At 48.5% G+C, this 23700-nt stretch overlaps 2 protein-coding genes across 3 annotated transcripts in view; one reads left to right on the plus strand and one right to left on the minus strand.

Annotated features, from left to right (window-relative positions):
* FHOD1 (formin homology 2 domain containing 1) overlaps window positions 1–17953 on the minus strand; it is a 34308-nt gene extending 16355 nt beyond the window's left edge. Inside the window, exons 1-3 of one of the 2 annotated variants that reach the window (XM_083624855.1) lie at window positions 17691–17953; window positions 7934–8040; window positions 7488–7552 (exon numbers count right to left, since the gene is read on the minus strand). In XM_083624855.1, coding sequence (XP_083480981.1) covers window positions 7488–7552; window positions 7934–8040; window positions 17691–17891 — 373 coding nt within the window. In that variant the 5' untranslated portion in view covers window positions 17892–17953. The remainder of the gene's footprint in view (window positions 1–7487; window positions 7553–7933; window positions 8041–17690) is intronic. The other variant, XM_083624856.1, reaches the window with a different exon arrangement.
* A 3131-nt stretch (window positions 17954–21084) lies between these two features.
* PLEKHG4 (pleckstrin homology and RhoGEF domain containing G4) overlaps window positions 21085–23700 on the plus strand; it is a 64737-nt gene continuing 62121 nt past the window's right edge. Inside the window, exon 1 of the mRNA XM_083624853.1 lies at window positions 21085–21625. The gene's annotated coding sequence lies outside the window, so the exon portion shown is untranslated. The remainder of the gene's footprint in view (window positions 21626–23700) is intronic.

Below are 23700 nucleotides of genomic sequence, written 5' to 3' on the forward strand. Positions count from 1 at the left end.
TAAGCACAGTAGCTGCAGCTGACCAGAAACAACTGGCCCACCCAAAGAGAACCCCACAAGCACCTGCTTCCCTTTTAATTTTACAAGTTCAGTCTTTCCCACCCAAAAGCATTTCTCTACTTGAGCACTTTGATGCAATTTATGGGAAGGAAAGGGGCAGCTCCTCCGCCCTCCCCCCCCCCATGCCTAAAAACGTCCTCCACTGTGCTATAGCACTAAAGGGCTGAGGTTTGGGACTGGCTGCCATCCCTGAACCTGAGCACTTTATATAGCTACAGGGAGTTTCTAAAAGAACTTTTAAATCTCATAGCATGCACCTTCTTATCTAGAAAGGGTGGATGAATCCTCTCCTACTTTCATACCGGTAACATCAAAGACAAACCAGTGTAAGGAGCCCTACATCAGGCTGCCTTTGAAGACTTTCAGAAATTGCAACTGGTGCAGCTGCCAGGATATAGGCTACTCTCTCCTTCATTAGCACCACTGCCACGTGGCTCTCTCACACACATTTGCTGCCCAAGAGGGCTCCCATGAATCAGCCCAGCAACAGAAGCATCACTTCAGCATCACTTCAGACTGTCAATGCTCCCTCTGAGCCAGAACCTCCCTGGATGTTTAGAAGTAGCCTGCAATTTCTCCCTCTATTTAAGGCCCCCTTTCTGGGCAAGCCCATCTTGGGCCGGGAGTGTCCAGCCATTCAGTCCCTCCTGGCCGTCTGAAGTGGCCTGGCCCAGCCCCAGAGGGAGGCCCTAAGGGGCGCCTCATCACCCCCAGAAACCCCTGAGAACCGTGGGGCTTCCAGGGCTGCTTCTGGCGGATCTGCTTTCTCTTGTCCTTCCTGCAGCCCCCACCTCAACTCATGGGCACTGCACAGGCTTGCAACTCAAGTCAGACCAGACACAGAAGGTAGAGTGGAAAGGGCGAGCAGGAAAGGGCAAAGGGATGTGATTCAGTTGTGTGGGGAGCACAACTGTGGAGAATATTGCGAACCACCCTGAGATCTTTTGATGAAGGGCGGTATATACATCTAATAAATAATAATAAAACAAATAATAACAACAAGGAATAAAGGGCACCACGCAATGCCTATGGTACAGAACACATCATCTGCCTTATATGGAGTCATTAGACCACTTGGTCCCTCTAACTCAAAAAGTATACAGACACTGAGAGCCAGCCATGGCTCTCAAGGGTTTCATGCAGAGGACATTCCTAACCTCACCTAGAAATGCTGCTAGTGGGGATTGAACCTGGGACCTTCTGCATGCCTAACAGCTGCTCTTCTACCCCTCCCCAGAAAGCAACCGGCCCTGTGGGGCTTCCGTCTTCTGAAGCCAATACTGGCTCAGGTTTGGAGCAGAGAGAATCAGCTCCTCTGGTCAGCCCTCCCTCTCATCGGCCTTCCTGCGGCTGAGGATCTCTTCCCAGGCAGGAGTGGTGCCACTGACAACAGGCAGGATTTGCCGGTGCTCTTCTACCACAAAGCTATGGCCCTTTCCCCACGCAAAGTGGCACTGCCAAAGGTTGCTCCTTCGGCTCTGCCTGCCCCCTCTTCTTTCCAGTGACCCCATTCCAAAACAGAAGAGTAGCTGCGGCCATTCTCCTCAGGCCACCTCTGGGCCAGGTGCCAGAGAGCAGCTGTAGCCCAAGTAAGGCCGGCTGGCTCAGAGCTTGCAGTCTTCCTGTTTTCTGCAATACTATATAAATATCTCTTACAGCTTCCTATGCACAGAGACCTCTGACAAAAGAGAGAGGGAGGGAGGCCAGGCTGCTCTTTCTTCTCCTCTCTCAGCCCAGAGCCAGAGCACGGGACCTGCACACTATAAACAAGCAAGCGGAGGGGGCTCCTCTTCCTCCCTGGAACAGACCAAAGCTCCATCGAGACATGGATGTGCCATTTGCAACTCCTTCCTCAGGCACCAAGATGTCAAGGTAGCCAATGTCACTGACTAGTCAAAATGAAATTGCAGGTAATGCCTCTCTCCCTTGAGGCATTCTCTCTCAAAGAGAATGGTATAGCAGAGAGGTCACCGGCCCTGCTCTGCTGTTACCATCTGGGACTTCTGCTTCTTCTTGGTGTGACTGCTGAACAGGTGGTAGGGATGTCCTGACCCCCTGCAAGTGGAATGGTAAGGCAGGTGAAGGTGCCCACCTCCACCCCCATTTTGCTGCCCACTCTATCAAGTTGCAGTATTCATAGGAATCACTGCTTGCTCGCAAAGGGATGTGGGAGGTACAGGCAGGCAAGCAAGTGCAGAGACAGACAGGCAGTGGTGAAGGCAGCTGCCTCGGGTGGGGATTGAGGACAGGGTCTTAGCAGGTCCAGGGGGCTGGTTAGGAGGACGAGCACCTTGCTCCTAGCATCTTGCTTTCCAAGTCACTCTCGCTCAAAGCACAGGGGCCTCACCCTGGAGTCTGCAAAGGAGCAAGAGTAGATTTTACTACAGCAGTGGCAGCCTGCGAAGGTGGAGATGAGCAGGAGGCAGAACGGAAGCTCCACTTCCTCTATGAATGAAGACAAAACCTCCAACACTTCCTGCCTTGGCAGCCTGGTGCACAAGGGTCTGGCAAGGGAGCACATCTGCATGCCGATGACAGTGCCACTGCTGGGAATGGGCACGTGAGCCAAAGAGCATGTGCACACAGAGGAAAAGAGCCAGACATGGATCAGGCAGACAGGAAGGAAAGAGGGGGACAGCTCAGAAGGTGCAGGAGAGGAAGAGCCACTTGTGCAGCAGTCCCAATTGTCTTCTTGGGAATGTTGTTGCTCAAGAGGTCAGAGAGTCCCATTTCAGCAAAATGACAGCAGCTAAGTTAATGGACTTGGCCACTGCCTCTGGTAGGCTATGAGTCTGTGGCAAAGATATGACACCTCCACCTAACAGCTGCATATTGCAGGTGGAAGGAAGCTTGCAAATGCACCAGGAGATCCCCTCTTATACAACCAACCATGAGCCTACCCACAAGTAAGCATGGTTACGGTAAAGACTCACCCAACAGGCTAGCAGTGAAAAGTATTTTCCCAAACACTAGCTGCATTCAATCTAGCCTTATTCTCACATGCCTTTACACATCATGCCTTCCCCCTTCAAATGGAAGCATGTGGGGCCTGTCAAATTACCAACCCTTGCAAAACTTTCTCATCTTCAAGAACCACAGATTAAAAAGTTGTATGTAGGTTTCTCTTTCATTTTAAAATGATCTTATTGTGTGCTTTCTGTAAGCTGCCTAAGGAACCACTGCGTTCACATGGGCTGTTCACTTCCCCTGCCACGACAATGGAAGCAGGAGTTCTAGAAGGAGCATTTTGGCTGCCTGGCTCTGAAGCAGGACGGATTCTTCACAGGTTCCCAGCTCCTGCATTTCAAGGCACACACTGTGTGACAACTTCCGGTGGAATAGCACTGCAGCACTGCCCTTCCCGCACATGTCCAAAATTAAAAGTTTGCCCAACTTGAACTGAATGAGGTTATGGCACTCTGGAGCTGTTGTGGCTTCAAATGAGACTGAAGACAGCCAACTGGGCAATAGGCCTAAATGCAGCAGTGGGAGCCTCCCTGGAATTCCTTGCAAACTTCACTCTGCAGGAGGGCACAATTGTTTCCACACTGAGGAATCATCAGCTGAATGGGGAAGTGGGGGAGCAGGGCAGGCATCTAGGAGAGGGCCAGCCCTACACAAAGAGCCCACAGACCTGGTGCCAGAGGGAGGAGAGGTGTCCCTTCTATTGCCTGGCACCAAGGACAACAGAGGGATGCAACTGGATATAACCCAAAAGGTTTCATCACGTGTTAAAAATTTGAACAAGTTTTTAAGACCTAAAAAGTGCTTGTTAATAATTGAAGGCAGAAAACCCAGGAGATGTTACCAGGCTGCCCAGAGTGCTTCTTCCAACCCCTGGAAATGAAGGGCCAAACATTCACATGGACAGACATAGCAGCAGAGAGCCAAGTTCATCCCCAGATGGCACCTGCTTAGTCCTCTTTCCCCATCACTTTTTGGGCAAGGAGGAGCCCACTTTCTGGGCAAGGAGGAGCACCAGGCTATGTTCAGGATCCAGTAACCAAGAAACTAGCCCAGTGCATTGAAGGGGAATTCAGCAGGCCTGGGCAGAGCTTCTCTGAGGCTTGGGGGCAGGAGTCCTATTGGAATAAAGTTATAACCTCAAACCAAAAGGCAGCCAGTCACTGGCACGGCCCCACAGCCAACTTAGCCCTCCAAGGCCCAGGGCAAGTGTAACTGGCAGCCCCACCGCCAAGCAAGGACCTGGGATTTAGACTTGCTTTTCTCCCCAGACTGTCAGCTGCTTTGTAAACTGAAAGAAGCTTCAAAAGCAACTGGTGATATGTAGGGGAGGTGGTCAGCTTTGTGATGGCAACTCAAACACCCCACATAGATGAGAACAGGTTGTTGGATCAGACCAGTGGCCCAACATCCTGTTCTCAAAGAAGAGGCCCACTAGAAGCCTAAGCACGACATGCATGCAGCAAACTTCTCCCCTGTGGCAATTCCCAGAAACTGGTATTAAGAAGTATCCTTTCTCCAACAGTGGAGGTAGAACACAGCCATTGTGGCTAGTGGACATAAAATTGTCTATTTCATAAGCATGAAATTGTCTATTTCTCTTTTAACATCATCCAAGTTAGTGGCCATCATTATCTCTTGTGGAAGTGAATTCCATCATTTAATCACACACCATGTGAAGAAATACTTAATTACGTCTGTCCTGAATCTTCCAACATTCAGTAAGTCAAGTTTGAGAGCTTGAATGGTACATAGTGATAATGGTGATGTACCGTATCAGATAATGTTATTTCAGCCAGTGTGATAAAACAGGCAGATTTTAATTAAAAGCCGGGAATCACTTCTTTTCTCACCAATGGAAAACATTTGTCTAGCTGGCTGTGGAGTCCCCTCCCTGTAGGTTTCAAGAAAAGGTGGGGCAGTAAATATTGTACTAGAGTCTATCTTTTCCTGGGCAGAGTTATGTGATACCAACTGGATTCTTTCTGCCTAAGTAAAAATACCATCAGGGGTATCAATCAGCACCTACAGTCCTACTGCAGGAGAACGCAACCATGCAAACAGAACCCACTGCCCCCAGGGAAAAGGCCTGGCACTCGACACTTCTCTGCAGCTTTCTGACCCTATGTAGAGAGACCCTCTAACAGAGAAAGAAAGCAAGGGTTGGATAACAAAGAGGCAAGTGACCCCACAGAAACAGTACATAGAAATATCTGTGGAGGAGCATTCAGATAATGGAGTGCATTGGCCACCACAACAGCAAGCACATTCCCCCCTCGGACACTAGCCTGCCAGGAACAACAAGGTCAAAGAGCAGCCTGTGAACTTTGGCTCCACTTCAGGATAGCGTCTGCCAAACCTTTCCCAGAATGTTTCATGAGTGAAGCAAGAACCCAAGTAGGGTTGTGACTGTAGAACTTTAATTTGCAAAACTATGGCAGGAAAAGCAACAGAAAGCCATGTGTTTTTTATGATTCCTGCTGGGCCAAGGACTTTTCTCTTTTCTCACACTCTATTATTTGCCTGACTTCCAAGCTACATTCCATGGTTGTGGCCCCTTCAAATGACGCTCTTTAAGGGTACATATTTCCCAAGCAGGCAGCAACAGAGCCCTGGGAACTCAAAGAGCAGGGCTGTTTACCAAGCCGAACCCTTGTTGCCTTCATGGTCTCTTCAGTGTAGATTCAGAATCTTCTGCTAACTCCTTACAACCACCATTATCGTCCGTGTGCGTTGGGACTGCAACCATCCTAGTCAGAAAATACTAACTAGCTACTACTCTAACAATTGCCAGGTTCCTAGAATTCCTTGCTGTATGAAAGATTAAGCAGGAAGGAACCCTCTCCACTGACTTAGTTAAGCATCACCATTCAAGCCCCTTCCTCCTCTTCTGATGCTTGACTTCTTCTGGCCACACTGGGATAATGAGAGAAGCCACAGGGAAGAAGCCAGTGCTTCAGCACTTCCTCCCACCAGCATCCTCCCTCGCTGTGGTCACCCAACTGCACCTCCCAGATAAACCTCTGGCTCCCCAGGGCTCTGCTCCCACATGCCCTTGGGGCAGTCCTGCTGTCCAGTACATGGAGTCTATTTTGAGTGCAGAGGGAGAGGCCCAGCAGCCGCCCACACAGGCTCCGGAAATACTTGCAACATTTATCAGCTCTGACAAGACTGGATGCAAACCAAGGGAAGCCCGGGAGGGCATGTGCTGAATCATAAGGAAACAGCAGGCAGGACTGAAGCAACAACAGAGTAGCATGCAGAACAATTGCAGGCAGGAGGCAGAGGGAAGAGGCAGCCGTCTGCTGGCTCAGCTGAGAAGCAAAGCTTCGCTCCCCCTCTGTATGAGTTGTGAACAGTTGATTCCTTCAGTTGGACAAAGGTACCTTAAGGCTGCTAAGTAGGAATGGGGAATCTTTGGCCCTCTGGACATTGTTGAACAACAACTGCTATCACCCTGACCCATGGGATATGAAAGGCCACAGGCTCTAACTGTGCTGCAAAGCAAGGTGTCCTGTGATGGCTTTAGGGGTTGCTTGTGCGTAAGTTACCGCCGCTCTGGGCTAGGTTGCCTGGTTAAACCGTTTCTCTCTGGACAGCCACCCACTCCGTGGCTGTTCAGTCGCTAACAGAATCCGTCAGTGGGCGTTTCTTGAACCTCTTCCAGCAAAGAAGTTCTTTGACGCCAAGTCGCCGCCTACTTTCCCTGCGCGGAAGTCTTCTGCGCAGGGTGGGTGTGGGCAGCGGAGGACCTGTGCTCTCCTCGCTGGTCTCCTGCGAAGAGTCCTGGAGCCTGCTCTCTGCTTCCCCCATCGGCCCCCCTCTATCCCTGGTGTTGTGCTGATTTTCTTCCCCAGCCAGAGACCTGCCTCTCTCCCTGCTTGGCCCCTCTCCAGCATCGCTGTGGAGCCTCGCCTCCTCCTCTAGTTCCGATGGCAGTTCCCTGACATGTCCCAAGAGCCATATTTCAGGCTTGCAAACTGGCACTGGTAATCTGGGTAAAACCTCAGTTTGGAAGAGTTTATTGGTTGTTACACACTCAAATTAAAATAGGAAGAGATAATAAGCTTGACTTATCTATCTTTTGTACCCTAGAGGGAGTAGAAATAATTGGGCAGACTTGGCGGTTCCAGCACTTTTAGCTTTGCTTACTAAGTAAAAATAAAAGCAAACCTACTGGATTAGATCACTCTTGAGGGCAGCAGAAAGTTTTCCAAGGCAAGTTACCCTAATTTGCACAGGAAAAAATTCCAGATAACCCACATCAAGGTATTTTCTCCCCCGCATAGCACTAGAAGAAGCCAAGTTCAGAGTTAGGCAGCGGAGGCAGCAGCAGCAGCAGCTGACCCTGTGTTAGCCCTCCCGTGGTCGTGCCTTGGAAGGCCAATCCCAACAAGTGCTTTCAGAATCCGTGGCCAGCAAGAGCTGAAGGAGCTCCAAGCAATAACAGAGTTGAGACTCACCCAGGATGGCCTGGACTCGGACAGAGAGCTGTGTGCGGAGAAGCAGGATGGGCCGTCTCCCTTTGCTGCAACGACAGGAAAGGAAACAGGACCTAGATCAGCACAGGCTCCCTGAGCCCCAGCCTGCTTCCCAAGAACACTTGCCAGCCAGCCACTGGGAACCTCCTCCCCCTCCTCTTCAACACATTTGCTCACCAAACAGCTGAAGAGAGAAGATGCCACTGGCTCAGCAGGGAAGCAAGAGGAATTTGGGGCACTGACCACCTAACCATGCCAACTTCACAAGTGTGGACATCTACTAACAACCATATTTCGGGATCTGCTTGACAAGATTGCCTCAGGTGTTAGGGTTAAATGGCAACCTGTGAAGCCAGAAACCTATGGAAAGTGCTGCCCAATACAGGTTGGGAAAGAGTAAATATACCCTGCAGCAAAGATATTTTCACCTGATTTCTTCATAGAACCCTTCCAGCTCATCTTTCTGCTCCAGCAGGGAAAGCTCCAGGTCCAGGTAGTGCCCAGAAGGCAAGACTTGCAAGGTGCAGTCCTCCAGCTGCAAAACACAAGCACATCCAATATTAGAGAGGGAGTCTGCCTGCCTGCTCACTTAGGGAATCAACAGGGCAGCAAATAATGCAAAACGAAAGTGAGGAAACAGTCCTGAGTAGCCAAAGCCAGGTGAGCAGTGGGCAGGTGAGCCAAGCAGGCTGACTAGCACAGGGAACAGGCCCATCCCTACAGGCACCCTGTGCCCCTTCCCCAAGCCCTTCAGGTTTAACAGAAGGACTAATTCAGACTCCCCCCTGCGACTCAAAAGACACAAGGAAGTGATAGTCAACTTCCCATGATTTGGGGGTGGTTAGCACAGAACCCTCCCTGGCTCCAGACATACCCTCAAGTACAAATACTTGCTACCAGAAAAGGTGGCATGCAAGGTAAAGCTGATCAGAAACCCACCCACAGCTTCCTCTTCCACCCTTGTGCTACCCTTCCCTCTGCTCTGAATGCGGGTGAATCGCCACAGGTACAGCTACGGTGGTGGGCTGGATGCCGACCAGGGGCCACTCTGTTCTAAAGCATGCAGAACCAAAGCCATTATGAAATAAAGCCCTAGGCTCTATGTCAGTGGTGTAGTCCCCAGGAAGGAGGACCCCAAAGCAGATCCTCCTGGCTCTGCCCTCCGGCTCAGTGCTACAGCCTCCAGCAGCTGGCTTTCCTCAGTGGGCGAGCAACAGGAGCCTTGGGGTGAGCAAAGAACTCAGGAAGGGTGAGCTGCAACTCAGAATTATTGAAATGTGAAGACCACTCAGTGGATAAAAACCCCAGCAGAAGATGGAGGCAATGTCTGAAAATGACCAGCAAAAGAGGGAACTGCCCAAAGAGTGACTGCAGAAGGAGTTGGGTGTCTCTATTCCACTTTCTGTTTACTGATTTTACTGCTTAAGTGGATTTTAATTGTGTTGTAAGTCACACGGAGAATCCTCTGGCTTGAGGAACTGAGTAGAATAGGTTGAAACTGCATAAAAGATTCCATTTCCAGTGGTAGCTTTGTGTCAATCTACAGGCAGCATGCCTGTACACTACTAGGATCTCTCATTTCCAGAAACTCTTTGCGGTCAATGTGATGAGGTTAGAGGAGATGCCAAGGTGGTTTGGCCCCCTGCCTGCACCAACTGAATGGACAGCCCAGGTGTTCAGAAAGAGGGACAGGAAAGAAAAGTGGCGTGGTAGGGGCTATTTCTGCTTTAGAAGTAGCAGAGGAAGCTTGCAGGAAAGACACAGAGATCAGCCTGAAGAGCAGAGCAAAGCAAGATTGTGAGGATGGTTCTTGGGAGAAATAGCTTCCCCAGGTGACCCAAGTATGCCAGATATGCTGGAAAAATGGGAAGTGAGGTGTCAGGCTTGGGAAGGGGAAAATGTTGCTAGCCCAATACTGCAGAGACAGGCAGGCTGCACCAAAAGCCAAGGGCTGTGGGGTTTCTCCCCTCCTCCCAACAGTTTGCCTTCACTCCCAAAGGCAGACTCCTCCACTGTCTCCAGAGACAGACGGATGCTAACAAGAAAGCCCAGAGAGATGCAACCAACTTCATCTCAGAGACAGGGAAGATTGAGATCTGCCGCCACACCCCTCCCTCCCTTTGCAAGACTTGCAGCTGACTCACCCCATGCTGAGTCAGACCTCATCACCACAACGGGAAGCTCCCAGCTATTCCCAAAAGCCATCACAAGGGAAATGCCTGATCTGAGGGGAATATTGCCTTTAAGCAAAAACAAAAAACAAAAACAAACTAGCGATACAGCTCTGTTTCCAAATAGTAGGCTTTGCATTGATCAGAACAGGGATAGGAAGCCCCACATCCAACACTCTGAAGGGCTGGCAAACTAGCCAAACTTGGATCGACACATTCATGCAAGGAGAGCTGTGCAATCCAGAGAGGGATTAGGCTGCTCCTCTCACCTACTGCTCAGCCAGGACAGGCAGGGAGATGCTCCTCTCCCAGTGGAAGGCACAGCAGGTGCTGATGCAGGAAACAGCTGCTCTTGGGAAGAGGGCTGTGATGCAAATCCCCTCCTCACCATCAACTCTTTGCTTGCTCTCCAAGGGCAGGCAATGGAGAGTTAACAAGCCTTGTGAAGAAGAAAGGCTGGCCAAGTCCCAGGCCTGCTGCTGCCCCTCCCTCCTGTGATGAGCTTTGGCAGGAATCCTGCTCAACCTCAAAGAGGGCACAGTATTCTCAGTTCCAAGACTGATTCAGGCCATTCCAGTCCTGCCTGTCCACGTTCTGGACAGCTTCAGTGAAGGACAATGGGCCTGGGAAGGCAGAAAGGCATGTTGCAGGGCTATTCAAAAAGGCAACGGGCTGGTCTGTATCCAAACATGACCCCTTTACTCAAGGATCAGTGCCACAAGTGTCTCTATGCAACATCTACATGAACATCTACATGAAACTGCTTGGGCGGGGGGGGGGAGTTGGCAGGGATGCGGCAGTGGCCACTCTCCAGTGAGATTCATGGCCAACTGGGCTCCATCAAACAGCGGCACTACGGGCTTTCTAATGAGATCTTAAAGCTTCATTATTCTTGCAGGATCTTTCTTGAAGGAAGGCTAAGTGGACAGGACTTTTCAACTGATGAGCTTGGCTGTGTTTTAGTGGACGTGGGATAGTGGCTTGTTTTATTAATGGTTGTCTCCACGAGCTTTACCTATGACTATATTGTACTGATTTTCTGTCTTTTGTTGGAACGTTCTATATATTGTTATATGTTTAACTTGTATCTCATGATCAATTTTCTCAAAGACAGGATATAAATCTATTTTTAAAATGAGCACATGGAGTGTGCTGCCAGCCTCCCCTAAAGCAGAAGGACCACCTTCTGGTGGACCATGCCAGGCCATGAGCTAGCATGAGAAGCTTTCATCTTTAGGCGCAGTGGTAGGGCATCTGCTTTGCATACAAAAGATCCTGAGTTGCATCTCCAAGGAGAGTAGGAAAGATTCCCTGCCTGAATGCGTAAGAACTGCTGACAGTTAGTGTAGAGTCCACTGTTAGAGACTCAGATATATAATCTAACCGCCAAGTGGCACCTGAAACCTAGGTTGCAGTCACCACAATGGAATGACTAGGGGCTTTTTTGCGGTGAGGTATTATTATTATTAATTTCATTTCTATACCGCTTTATACTTTAAAGAAAAAAACCTCAGAGCGGTTTACATCACATTAAAATATCAAATAAAACCAATTCAGGCTTCAAGGAAAACATTTCAGTTCCTCGTCCTCTGGCATTTTGCATTCCTCAGTTGCCAACCTGGCATCCAGAGATCTCCATGTGGTTGCAATTGGAGCCATGCCAGTTGCAAAATGTGCCTGGCTAATTTCTAACACTGGGTAGACCAGCGGTTCCCAATTGGTGGTCTTTGGACTTCAGGGGGTCCATTTACATAACAAAAACTTCTATACAGATATCAAAATTTTCAAAAGTAGGGGGTTCATAGCTTGGCTTCTGAAAAACAGAGGGTCTGCAGTACTTAACTGGAACCACTGGTGTGTACAAAACTGAGACAGATGGACCCCCAATGGTCTGCTTCAGGATCAGACAACTTCTTGCAGTCACCATTTAGAAACTGCTGCAAGATCCATTCCTCCATAGGCTATAGGAGGAAGAGAGAAAATAATCCCTGATGGGGATCCTGGCTACTGAGAACTTCCCACTTCGGAATTAGAAGATGTCTAGTGGAGAATTTGGCATTCTACTCATCTCAGGAGGAGGAAGAGACCAGAACTAGAAAGTTCCTAGCTCTCATATTTGTCCAGCAACGTGGCCATCATCTGAGAAAGGCTCGCAAGCCAGACCTGTCCAGGCTGGCAGAGCTTCCAGAACCCATAACATCTCTTCTCATGGCTACTGTCCCCCAAAACCGATCCTCGCATCAGAGAAGTCAGTCTAGATGCCCACCTTTCTTATCCTGTTCCTTCCCCCTGCACCTTCCACTCTGCACCATGTGACCAGATTGTTTAGGCTCAAATTCTGCAGAAACGAAGGAGACAAATGTACCAGGACCACACTATTTACTTTGCACTTGTGCCCGAAACAGAACAGCCCCTGATGATTAATGAGGGGTGTCACAAGCAGAGCCAACCCTTCATGCCAACAGTGCTCAGAAAACAAGGAACATAATGACGAACAGGCACCCACGACTGCTCTGGCAGGCAAGCTGATCAACTCTCCTTTTGGCCTGGAAACTGAGGCTAAGCCCTGCTTCTCATCAAAACACAGGACTCTGTCACCATGTGCTGTGTGCTGAAGCTTGCTCTCTGTGTTTTCCGAAAGGGCCAGCCTGCACTTCTTTTTGAAGTGTGGCAGCCATGGGCCTCACCCAAGTCTTGAAAGTCAGAGGCATCCAACAGATAGGCATCCAACCTCTGTTTTAAAAACTTCAGTGAAGGAGAGTCTAGTGTAGTACTGCTCAGAAGTGCCACTTGCTCAGCTCTAGAACTCCAGTTTTTCTGCTCCTGCAAGACATATGGATTTCTCCCTTGGCTGCTCTGCTTTCCAGCCCCTCAGAGTTCTGAGCCTCACCTGGGATATGCAAGACAGGCAGGAGATCAAGGCTATTGTCAACATGGCAACTTTCAGAATCTTCCAAAATAGAGTTCCTGGGGGTGGGGTGAATTTATCTGCTCAAGTTTGCTGATGTAGCACAAATCTTATAGCAGCCTCCCACAAGCTGGCGCCCACCTATAACTCCCATCAGCCCCAAACATTTGGAGAGCAAGAGGTTGGGGAAAGTTGGCTCGTCATTACCTGTGGCAGGCAATGGTAGTGGGGGACAACTGAAAACAAGATGGCCAAGAAACTAGCCCTCTTGTCAAAAGCAGTACACAAAGTTGGGAGTCAGGAATAGCCCTCCCAAGACAGAGGACAAGAAGTTCTTGATGGCCCTGAGTATACTTGGGAGAACGTTTATTTTTAATATTCCCAGATGAAATAGCTGAAACAAACTCCAGAGGAAAATCTGACTGTCACTGGACTAATTTTGGACACAGAAGCTGGTCTTTGCTGTGCATGATTATCCCATCTGCTCAGCATACAGGAGAGAAGTTTCCAGCAACACCATTGCTTTGCTGCTACTAAAACCAGCACTCAGTCCACCCTCAAGGGGCAGCACCTTTGCTGCTTCATCAGGAATGCCCTCAGAATGAGGCCCCTTTACATCAGCCCAACATCTCCAATAAAGCTACGCCCCTACTAGGGCACACGTGACAGGCTCTGCAAATGCTTTTAGGATTAAATGTGGACAGACAAGACTCATTCCAGGAGTCAGAGTGTGGGTCATCTTCAGAAAGCATGTTTTGTACTCCAAAGGTCAGTCTGGAACAAGAATTTCAGGAACCGATTTCCCTTGTAAGAACTAAACAAAAAAGTGAATTATGTGAGGATATGACTAATGCTACTCACTAGTTAAAGTTATTTTCACACTCTAAAAGTAGGTGGGTGGGGGGAGAGCAAACGCTTAGCCTGAGGCTGGTACCTTTAATTCAGGCATGTTCCACCAGGTCTTTCAATGAGCTCTTGCACTTCCCACTACTCACCCATCTACCATGTAGCAAACTGATCTTTTGAGATCTACCCAGCATCCTTTTCAGTCTCTCAGCCCACACCTCTCATCTCTACCCAACACTCTGCAGCCCACACCAATCACCTTTGTCACCACCTTTCTCACGGAAACAGAGGGAGGATTTCTGTAAAGTTGGAAAGAAGGAAACAAGATGGCTCAGCTACAGACTGAATACAGGGAACAGAGAGGGCATTCAAACCAAGGCCTGCAGGCCTGTTCAACAGTGTACATGGGGGGGGGGGCGGGAATCAACCAAGCTTTCCAGGCCCCCATTTGCAAACCACGGACTCTGCCATTGGCACCAAGCGCACACTGCCCACCTGTTCCATTGCCTACAATGGGAAGCTTCCAGTGCGAGATTGGCTTCATTATTATCAAATAAGGGAGGCTTATAACTTGGACAAAAAAATTGGCTTCCAGGTGGAAAAATCAAAATTGGAAACAGAATTGTTAGATCCCAAAACTAAGACATTATCAAGAATGTATAACTTGCTGTTGAAATGGAATACTCAGGATGAAACGGTTAAATCTGCTAAGATAAAATGGGCACAAGATGTTGGACATAACATAATGTTTGCTGACTGGGAACAGTTGTGGACCACAGGTATGAAATTCATGGCATGTAATGCCTTAAGAGAGAATATTATGAAAATGATATACAGGTGGTACATGACACCAGTCAAGCTTGCAAAAATATACCATTTGCCCGATAATAAGTGTTGGAAGTGTAAAGAAAATGAAGGTACATTCTTTCACCTTTGGTGGACATGCCCAAGGATTAAGGCTTTCTGGGAAATGATCTATAATGAAATGAAAAAGAAGAAACCAGAGGCCTTTCTCCTGGGCATGGTCGGCCAATTGGTGCCAAAGAAGGACAGAACCTTTTTTATGTATGCAACAACAGCAGCAAGAATACTCATCGCGAAGTATTGGAAGACACAAGATTTACCCACCTTGGAAGAATGGCAGATGAAAGTGATAGACTATATGGAATTGGCGGAAATGACTGGCAGAATCCGAGACCAGGGAGAAGAGTTGGTGGAAGAAGATTGGAAGAAATTTAAAGACTATTTGCAGAAACATTGTAAAATTATTGAATGTTAAAATGATGTAGGATTGAAATGAGATGGCTTTAGTAACAAAGTTAAAAGAATATGTAAAAAAGGATTGATAATTAGATGAAAATATGAAGTTTAATATGTTGAGATATAGAGTCAAGATCAGAACAAAGAGGGTAAGGATTTGCTGAATTAACTATGTAAACTGGAATACAAAAAAGGGAGGCGTGAGGAGGTCAAGGAAACAAGCAAACGAGCTTAAAGATATGAAAAAAATGGATTTGTTTTTAACTTTTTCTATTTACTTCTTTTCTGTATTTCGTATTTTCTTTTTTATGTATTTTTGTATTTTTTCTCTTTTTTCTTGTCTTCCTTTTATTCTGTTAATTTTTGCTTTTTGTAAAATCTTAATAAACATCTTATAAAAAAAAAAATACAATGGGAAGCTTCCTTCCAAGCCCAATTTCAGCAGGGAGAGCACCAGACACTCTGCAGGCACATGTATTGCCTGATACATGGTAACATCGTCAACAAATACAGTAAGAAAAGGAGAGCTAAAGAGGAAATATGAAAAGTTCAGTCTGGGAGGCAGTGGCGCTTGAGACAACGAAGGAGCTGAACAGAAATATCAGCTGGGTGATGCAGAAATGGGAGTGAAAGGGAGAGAGAAAGCTAAGCTTCAGCCTCTGTGTACAAGTGGCCCTGAAAGCCATGGGAAAGTGGTCATTCGGTGTGTGGAGAAAAGAGCAGAAAACAACAAGAGATCCCCAGGCAGGCCCCTCAACAAAGAGAAAGAAAACAAAGGAAGATACTCCACCTAGGTAAATACTGAAAGAACACTTAGACAGGCAAAAAACCAGATGAAAACAGAATCAGAGACTGACTGACGGCATAAAGTAGGGTGTGTTTGTGACCTGTGGCCCTCCAGATGCTGCTGTTGTACTTCAACTCCCAGCAGCCAGTGATCAGGGATGATGGGAGCTGTGACGCTCCATTCGCATAAAGAGAGTCAAGCAGGAGAGAGTAACCCCCCCTGTAGCAAAGGCACCAAAGGACCAAATAGTGACTTTTGTAGTGAGAGATCAACAGATTTTTGCAAGAGCAGTTCCAGGTTTAGAAGCCAGAGGAGGAAGGCACGAGCTGAATTAGAAGATGGATAGCAGGAGTAAGGAGAACACTTCATAAGTTTGTAGGTGAAGAGTGGAAGGGGAAATAAGGCACTCCTGAGGAAGCCTCTTCTGAAGCAAGTATTTTGCATTGGGAGGAAATGCTCCATTTGCATCAACATCATCTTCACAGTAGGTATTTCCCCCAAAACTATAGCAGGAGAGAAAGGGGTTACATTCCTCCATCAAGACCGTAGCAGCAATCCCAATTGATGAATCCCCAGTTGATGCTCTTTGCCTTTTTTAGGGCGGTGGCAGCGGCAGAGGGGTGGGGAGTCTGTGTTAAATGCAAAGAGGCACTGAGGGTTAAGTCTCACTTAGTCCTCAATTCCTGCAATATATGCAACAACTAGACTATAATAAGAGCTGTTGTTTGTGCACACAGCCTGGCTCTAGAGCACATGTTTAAAACCCAAGCACACTTAGTTGGAACGGCTTTGCCTGTTTGTTCCCAACCCCCTTTAGTCGCCAACAAAAAAATACCCCATGACTATTGACATGAGATATTCAGCTGCTTCATGCCAAAAATAAAGCAGCAAATGAAACAACAAATCAAGACCAACATCTAATTATAGGGAGTTCAGCTTATTTAGAGGCCAGGAAATGAAACGCAACCCAAACACACATCCTCCACCTCTGCTGGCCCAGGCTACAAGACACAACACAGGGACTATACTACTGAGGCAGCCAACAGCTGTTCCTAGGATACCTCTGCAAGGCTGACCAAACAGCATGACTGAACACCAATCTATGGTGATCAAAATATCTGCTCTGGCCTAAATATATGGTTTGAGTCATACTGGCACAGCAAATGCTACAGGTCCGTCAATTTATTGTCAGTGCATACATTCTCAGCTATGATGTCAAGACATAAACTGGACAATATTCATTTATTGTATGTGTTTTGAGCGCTTATCTATTTCATGCCTGTGGCTGCCAAAAATTTATATATCATTTTAACTCTGTCACTGCTTTTTGTCTCTTGTTATCTCTGGACTGCAGAAAAATGTCATGTTAGACTGAGAGTTGTGCAATGCAGGTAAAACGTACCTGGACTGCATTCTAATACACCACAAGGCCATCTCAAGTTAGGCAAGCGGACCTTCTATAGCCATAATTTTGCACACAAAAATTCTAAGCTGGGAACCACCCAACTTTTTAGAAGAAATTTATCCATGTTGTATTGCCAGGCAAAGCAGATGGGGACTGTGTCCAGAAATGCATCATCACTGATTTGTATGCTGCCTTTCTATAGTAAGACCACGTGCAAGACTGGCGGTTTTAAAAGCAATAAGAAATTTACAGAGCAGAAACCAAAAATCTAAAGGCAAGAGAGGAAGGCAGAAGAAGGCAAATGAGCTTTGGGCACCCTAACCTTACTGTGGGGGGCTCCCCTTGGGAAGCTGCGCCAGCCCCAATCCCCCTTGAGCATGCCAAGAGTGCAAAAAAGGAGAAAAAGCCAGGCCTCCCTTGGTGGCTCTTCAGGGAGATACCTTCAGATGCTACTTCCCAGACGCTGGATCACCCCTCTCTCCTACCCCCACCCCAGCATCCTGCCCTGATAGGAACCAAGCACATGACCATCGTGGGGCTCCAGGAAGCGGCAACCTCCCCAGCTGCGGACAGCGCTGTCCTCCCCCCGCACCAACAGCCGCCGGGACTAGTAGCCACGGGCGGCGGCGCCAGCCAGCCCCATCCAGGGAGCAGCTGGCCCCGTGAACTTCTGAGGGGAGCACAGCCAGAGGCTTCTACCGCCTCCTGCCCCGTTGCACCTTACAAAGGCGACGGCTGCGGTTTCGCCTTCCGGCGCTCTGCACGCGCTCAGAGGCCGCGCACATATATCTCTCTCTCTCTCTCTCACCGGGAGCGGGGCGTCGAGAAGGCGGTGGAAAGCGGGCAGCTGGGCGGCGAGCGGCAGCGCCTCGGCGACGGGCTGGGCGGGCGGGCGGCGCGGCTCCGGGAAGGCGGCGCACGAGAAGGGGTCCCCGTCCTCCAGGTACTGCAGCCGGCACAGCACCGAGCCCGGAGGCGGCGAAGCGGAAGGAGCGGGAGGCTCGCCCATGGCCGCAGCACCCAGGCTAGCCTCGCCTCAGTCCCGGCGAGAGAGTCTGAGGCGAAGTGCGGGAGGGGAGAGGGGCGGAGTCGAGACACAGCAGAGGGAGGAGCTAGTAGCCCCGCCCACCAGCCGCTGCCGGCCTCTACTGGCCACACACAATACACCAACAGACACCGGGAGAGGCCTCTGCAGCCCACTCCTGCTGACCACTGAGAGCCGGAAGTTTATCTGCGCCCACACAGCCCCAAGCTCTTTGGGCCTAAGGAGGGGGGCGTGCCGAAGCCTGATTGGCCGCCGCTGGCCTGGTGGGCGGAGCCATTCGGTGCCTGCTCCACGTGCGCGCGCTCCAGCCAGAAGGGGCAGCCCCGGCGACGCCAGCAGCGAAGTTTCCGCAGTGGAAGGAAACGAACGACGGACCGACCTCCGATCGGTCCTGTGGTCCGCGTGGGCTGGGGCTTTTTGGTGAGGCACCCTTTCGATTTGCCTCTGCCTCGCAGGGGTAGCTTCCTCGCACCGGACGCCCTTTCAACCCAGCCTGGTTTTGCATGCCCGGGGCAGAACGTTTTTTGACCCTCACTCCCGCCGTGGCCATCTCCTCCCCTCCTTCCTTGGGGAGGGTGGCTGTCTCGCCCCCCGACCGCCTTCTCCGCACCCCCGGGCCCAGGCGCTGCCACCAGGAGGCAGAGCGCCCTTAGCTAAGACAGGCCAGCATTCATTTTAGGCAGATTTTATAGGAATGAAGAGGAACTTTTCTTTCAGAATAGATTTTTTTAGCTCAGAACTTTACATTTTTACTTTCAACATGCTTTCCATCTGCTTTAGGACCCAAGAGTAATTTCCTTTTTCAGTTTGTAAGTGAAGATAAGAGCTGGCCTGCGGATCTTTTGGGTTGGCCCCCTGCTTGCTTTTTATTGAAATATGATTAAACGGGTATATATTTATATTGTGTAAGCACAGTTGAATTCAGTACGTTTTTTTCTGAATAGACATGATTAGGCTTGTATTGTCAGACATCGTGTTTCTCAAGTCGCCCTGTTTCCCCTGAGGTACACCATGACCCCCTTTCCCAGCAGCAGTGCACACACACCTAGCTCAGGGGCTTACAAACCTGTCAGTCAACTCACAAAGGAGGTAAAATTTGAAGAGAAATGACAACAACTCTCATTTTTGCACAGGACATATCCTCTTTGGTAACACTGGCAGAAACAATTGAGTTATTTCTTTTCAGCAGATTGATGCTTACGGGCAATAATTGCTAGGATTGCGTTTTTCTGCAGCAACTCTTCTTTCCAGAGATGGAACAAAATCCGTCAGATACCACAAGTAGGCTGATGAGCAGCCTCCTTTGCCATAGCCAGAAACTGCTTTTGGTTTCTATGAATCATTCCTGGAGTTGTCAGAGTTGAGTAAGCAGTCCATGGCAGCAGCATCCCAGAGGGATCAAATCACTAGCCTAGATTTGGGTTTATGTGACGAGGAATTTCCATGGTCTCTGGGGGAGCCATAATGAACCACAATTATCCTGCCTCTTACCATGATTTCCAGTCTGTTGTGGAGATCTCTAGAATCCTTTCTGAAAGTAGGGAAGGGGGAGGTGTAGAAGAAAATAGTGATTGCTGTGGCCAGAGGCTCTTGCCAGATGCCAACAAGCCCTTGCAGTGATGCTCTACCATTTTGGGGAACTTTTTGCTCCCAATCCTTAGGCTCCCAGAGATGGTACATCTTTTCCTAGCTGGGGCTGTACATTTATTTGGATTAAGGACAACTCTCATCCCCCAACAGCAAGAGTCCACACATTCATTTAGGGAGGGGAGTCATTTTGAATATTGCATTGAAATTGATGCCTGTTACACTTCTAGTTGTATGCAGTGGCCGGGGGGGTGGGGGGTATGGATGCCCAGTCTGAGAGAGCAACAAAACCCCTCTTCTACATGATTCGAGCTTGCCTGCAATCCTGAGAAAGGTGCCCTCTTGAAGCTTCTGCAACCCCCCCCCTTACAGAGGCACAGAGAATTGACAGCAGGGAAACATCCCTTTGAATGGTCAAAGACAGCCTTCCCCAACCTGATGTTTTGGAATACATTATATTACTGCATTGGCTGGAGCTGGTGGGAGTTGTAAAAACACCTGGAGGGCACCAGCTTGATGAAGGCTGGAGTCATGCAAAAACACAACTTTATTATTAGCACTTTAGGAAAAGGAACACAGGGAATGCGCTTATGCTGAGTTCATTGGTTCATACTGTCTACTACACTGACTGGCAGTAAAGGCTCTCCAGGGTTCCAGGGAAGTCTGACTCCAGCCCTAACTGGAGAGATTATTGGGGACCAAACCTGGGTCTGATTCAACTACTGATTCAGTTTTGCAAATTGGCCTGCATTGATTCTAGTTGGTTTGTCTATGTGAAAGACCAGCTCCTACTCCCACAAAGCCACAAATGATTTATGCTGGTTGTCTGTGCATGCTTTGGACCTTGTGCAGAGCAGCATAGTCCATAAGACTGAAAGTGGCCCCTTTAGAAACAGCCTATTTTTCAGAGCTATTTTTCACCAATATACTTCCATTGAAAGTGGAGGACCCCCCCCCATATTCAGAAGCACCTTGATCTAAAGAACAGTGACTTCCTGCCTAAAAGGGGACCTCTCTGCTTGGTTGGGAGGGAGGGAGGGGAGTTATGAGGTCCATATGCCAGCTTTCTTAGACCTCCAAGAAGCTTGGCACACATGACAACTGTCCCTTTTGCCCAGAGGTAGAGCCAGCTCTGAGTGTGGTTGATGGATTGCATTGCAGGATATGTGTGTGTTACAACAATAGGGGTAATGAGGGAGTTGTAAGGGCCAAACTGGAGGAGGACTGCCTTGGGCTGTGAGCATCAACCTTCTCCCACCTCACCCCACTCACTCTTATTCATGGCAGAGGGTGACCTGAATTCTTATTTTCCACCCTTCTGGTAGGGGGAGATCTTGGTTTCTCTGGAGAGTGGCTACACAATCCTAACTTAGAGGTTTTAGAAACTCATCCCCTTTTTGGTGGTGGGGCACATGCACTTAGAAGCCCGCTTGGTTTTGGCAGCGCCTGCCCTCAACTCCATGCCAGACCTCTGATGGCCTTCCGCAGCCCATCGCCTCAGCAAGCTGTCTCTGAGGCAGGAGCTGGAGCTGTTGGGTCTGACCACAAGTGGGGAAAAATCTTCCTCAGCACTCAGAGGGCTAGTCAGCTGCTGGCGGCAGCCCTGCAGCCAGTCCAGACTTTTTGGGGCATCAAATTGCATATTTTATTCTGTTTTTCTCCAGTGTTTGGATATGTTTTATGTTTCCCAGTGGGGGCCAGGAGACTAGCAGGGTCTCTCTTTTGCAAGACATCAAGTGAGGAGCAGAGAGCTGTGGAGAGACAGACAAGGGTGACCAGCAGGAGTGACAGCCGTGCCTTCCCGGGCATGCAGCCCCACTGACTGGCAGACTGGCATCCCTCTCCCTGGACTTTCTGCACTTAAGAAGGCAGCAACCTCCCTTTGGAGCCTTTCAGGGAGGAAGAACAACAGAACATCACCTGGCCAATGAGTTTGAGAAGCTGCCCTGATTTCTGGACCCTGACCTTGCCATGTTGGTGGTTGCAGCCGTAGGAGGAAAACCAAACCTGTTTCTTGCCACATGCTGCACTTGAAGAACCAGAGAGGCAGAGAGGAACTCCTGGGTTCCATGATGGGATCACTGACCACAGCTGCTAGATCACTTTGACAGGTGAGGAGAGTCCACTGTAAAAGGGATGGATTGAAATCCATCAATTCATTTTCATAGCTTTATTGAATCATAGAGTTGGAAGGGACCACAAGGGTCATCTTGTCCAAACCCCTACAATGCAGGAATCATTTTGCCGAATGTGAGCTTGAACCCACAGCCCTGAGATTAAGTATCTCATGTTGTTACCGACTGAGCTGTATGTGGGGCTACCTTTGAAGTTGGTCCAGAGGCTTCAGCTGGTGCAGAACTTAGTGGCCCAGTTGCTTTGGGGGGGGGGGAACTACTGCCAGCACATAACGCCTTGCTTGCAGGATTTGCAGTGGCTGCCAAGCTGCTCCCCAAGTTCAAGGTGTTGGTACTAACATAAAAGGCTCAGGGCCAGGTTACTTGAGAGATTTCCTTATCTTGTACATGTCCTTTATGCCCTGCGTTCTGCAGGAGCATCTCTCCACAAAGTGCCAGAAATACCAGAAACCTTCTCCACAGTCCCTGCTTTGTGGAACAGCATCCCTGTTGAGATAAGACAGGCATCCACCCTCTGGACTTTGAGGAAACAGATTTTGCCAGGCAACACGACTTTCCCTCAGGGTGGCCACCTTGGGAGGGTCTCTGCAGAAGTGCAATGGGGTTAGAGAGGCAGGTGCTGTTGTCTTGGTCCTAACAACCCCTCAGTCCCAAATCCATCAGTGCTCACCATTTCTCTCAACAAGTCCCACGCTTGTCTACTCATCCCAAATCCAGCCTCTTGGATTTGCTTAATGTGTAGACATCACCTTGTTTTCAGGTGGCTTTTATTACTATTATTATTACATAATGTATTCATATCCAGCCTCTCTCTCTCAAGTTGGGTTCCAAGGTGGATTACTGCATTTCAAAACATTACTAAATACAAAGGAATAAAGACAAGCTAGTTAAGAACTGTAATTACGTTAGAACCAGCATCTGAACTACACTTTGCCCTGTATTTTACACCTGCCTTTGCTGGTTCTGCTCAGGCTTCTTGACCCAGATTCTCATGCAGAGCAGGAGCTGCAAGAATTGAGTCAGACTGTTATCCCACCTCTTTGACTTTGGATAGATCCCTTCCTAAGACCCTTCTTGCTAGAGGTGCACTGGAAGGCTCTGCTGATGAGTTATGGGCTCTGCCCTGCCCTGTTCTTCACCTCTGCGTGCCTCTTTAGAAAGCTGAGCTTCTTCCTGACAGAGCAGTCTAAATCCCAGCCAGATAGGGGCACAGTCACTGTCCTCCATCTCCACAGTAGCCCTGTTTTTCAAGCTAGCTTGGGCAGAAGGTGGCGGTGGGGAGGAAAAATCCTGCTTTGATTTATTTACTGATTATATCTCTATGCCACTTTTTCATTCAAATGAATCCTCAGGCAATTTACAAACAATAATAATAACATGATAGAGCGTAATAGAACATCAACATACACAGCTTAAATCGTATAGAGTAATTAACAAACCATCAACAAAACAATTGGTAAAACACTGTGAACAAAGCAGCAAATAAAAAACAAGCTAAATATCCACACTTAAAGCAAAAGTAATCTTATACAATTGACAAATCAATACAGCATTTATAATCTATAAAATAATATTAACGGCATTAACAAAATTGCAACCAAAAAATAAAGTAAGCACTGTTAAGTTCATGTGCACATCTCAACACCCCCATGACACATAATCTTACACTCTCTTGTTCTTATTAAAATACACATACACATAATGCTGGCAGCAGCAACTCCCTTCTGGAGCTGGTGGAGCCACTGAGATGTTTTGTGCTGCCACCAGCAGGAGGCCCAGCAGTGACTCTCTTGCACTTTCAATGCTGCATCCACCACCATCCCCAGCATGGTGGATCGTGGGTTTAGATTGTGCCCTTAACCTTTCTGATGGACTAAGTTTTAACTTCATTGTTCTTTCATGAAAAAATAAATAGACCAGCAGTTCAGATAAACTTTACAAGAACTGCATTTAATCAAAGGACTTTGCCAAGCAGCTCTTTGCCCAGCTAACTAACAAGAACAATGCAAAACCTAAGCTGCTGGATCAAAATAAAGCTTCTGGCAGGCTCA

The sequence above is a fragment of the Podarcis filfolensis genome (assembly GCF_964270895.1).
Source record: "Podarcis filfolensis genome assembly, chromosome: 8".
NCBI classification, from domain to species: Eukaryota; Metazoa; Chordata; class Lepidosauria; order Squamata; family Lacertidae; genus Podarcis; species Podarcis filfolensis.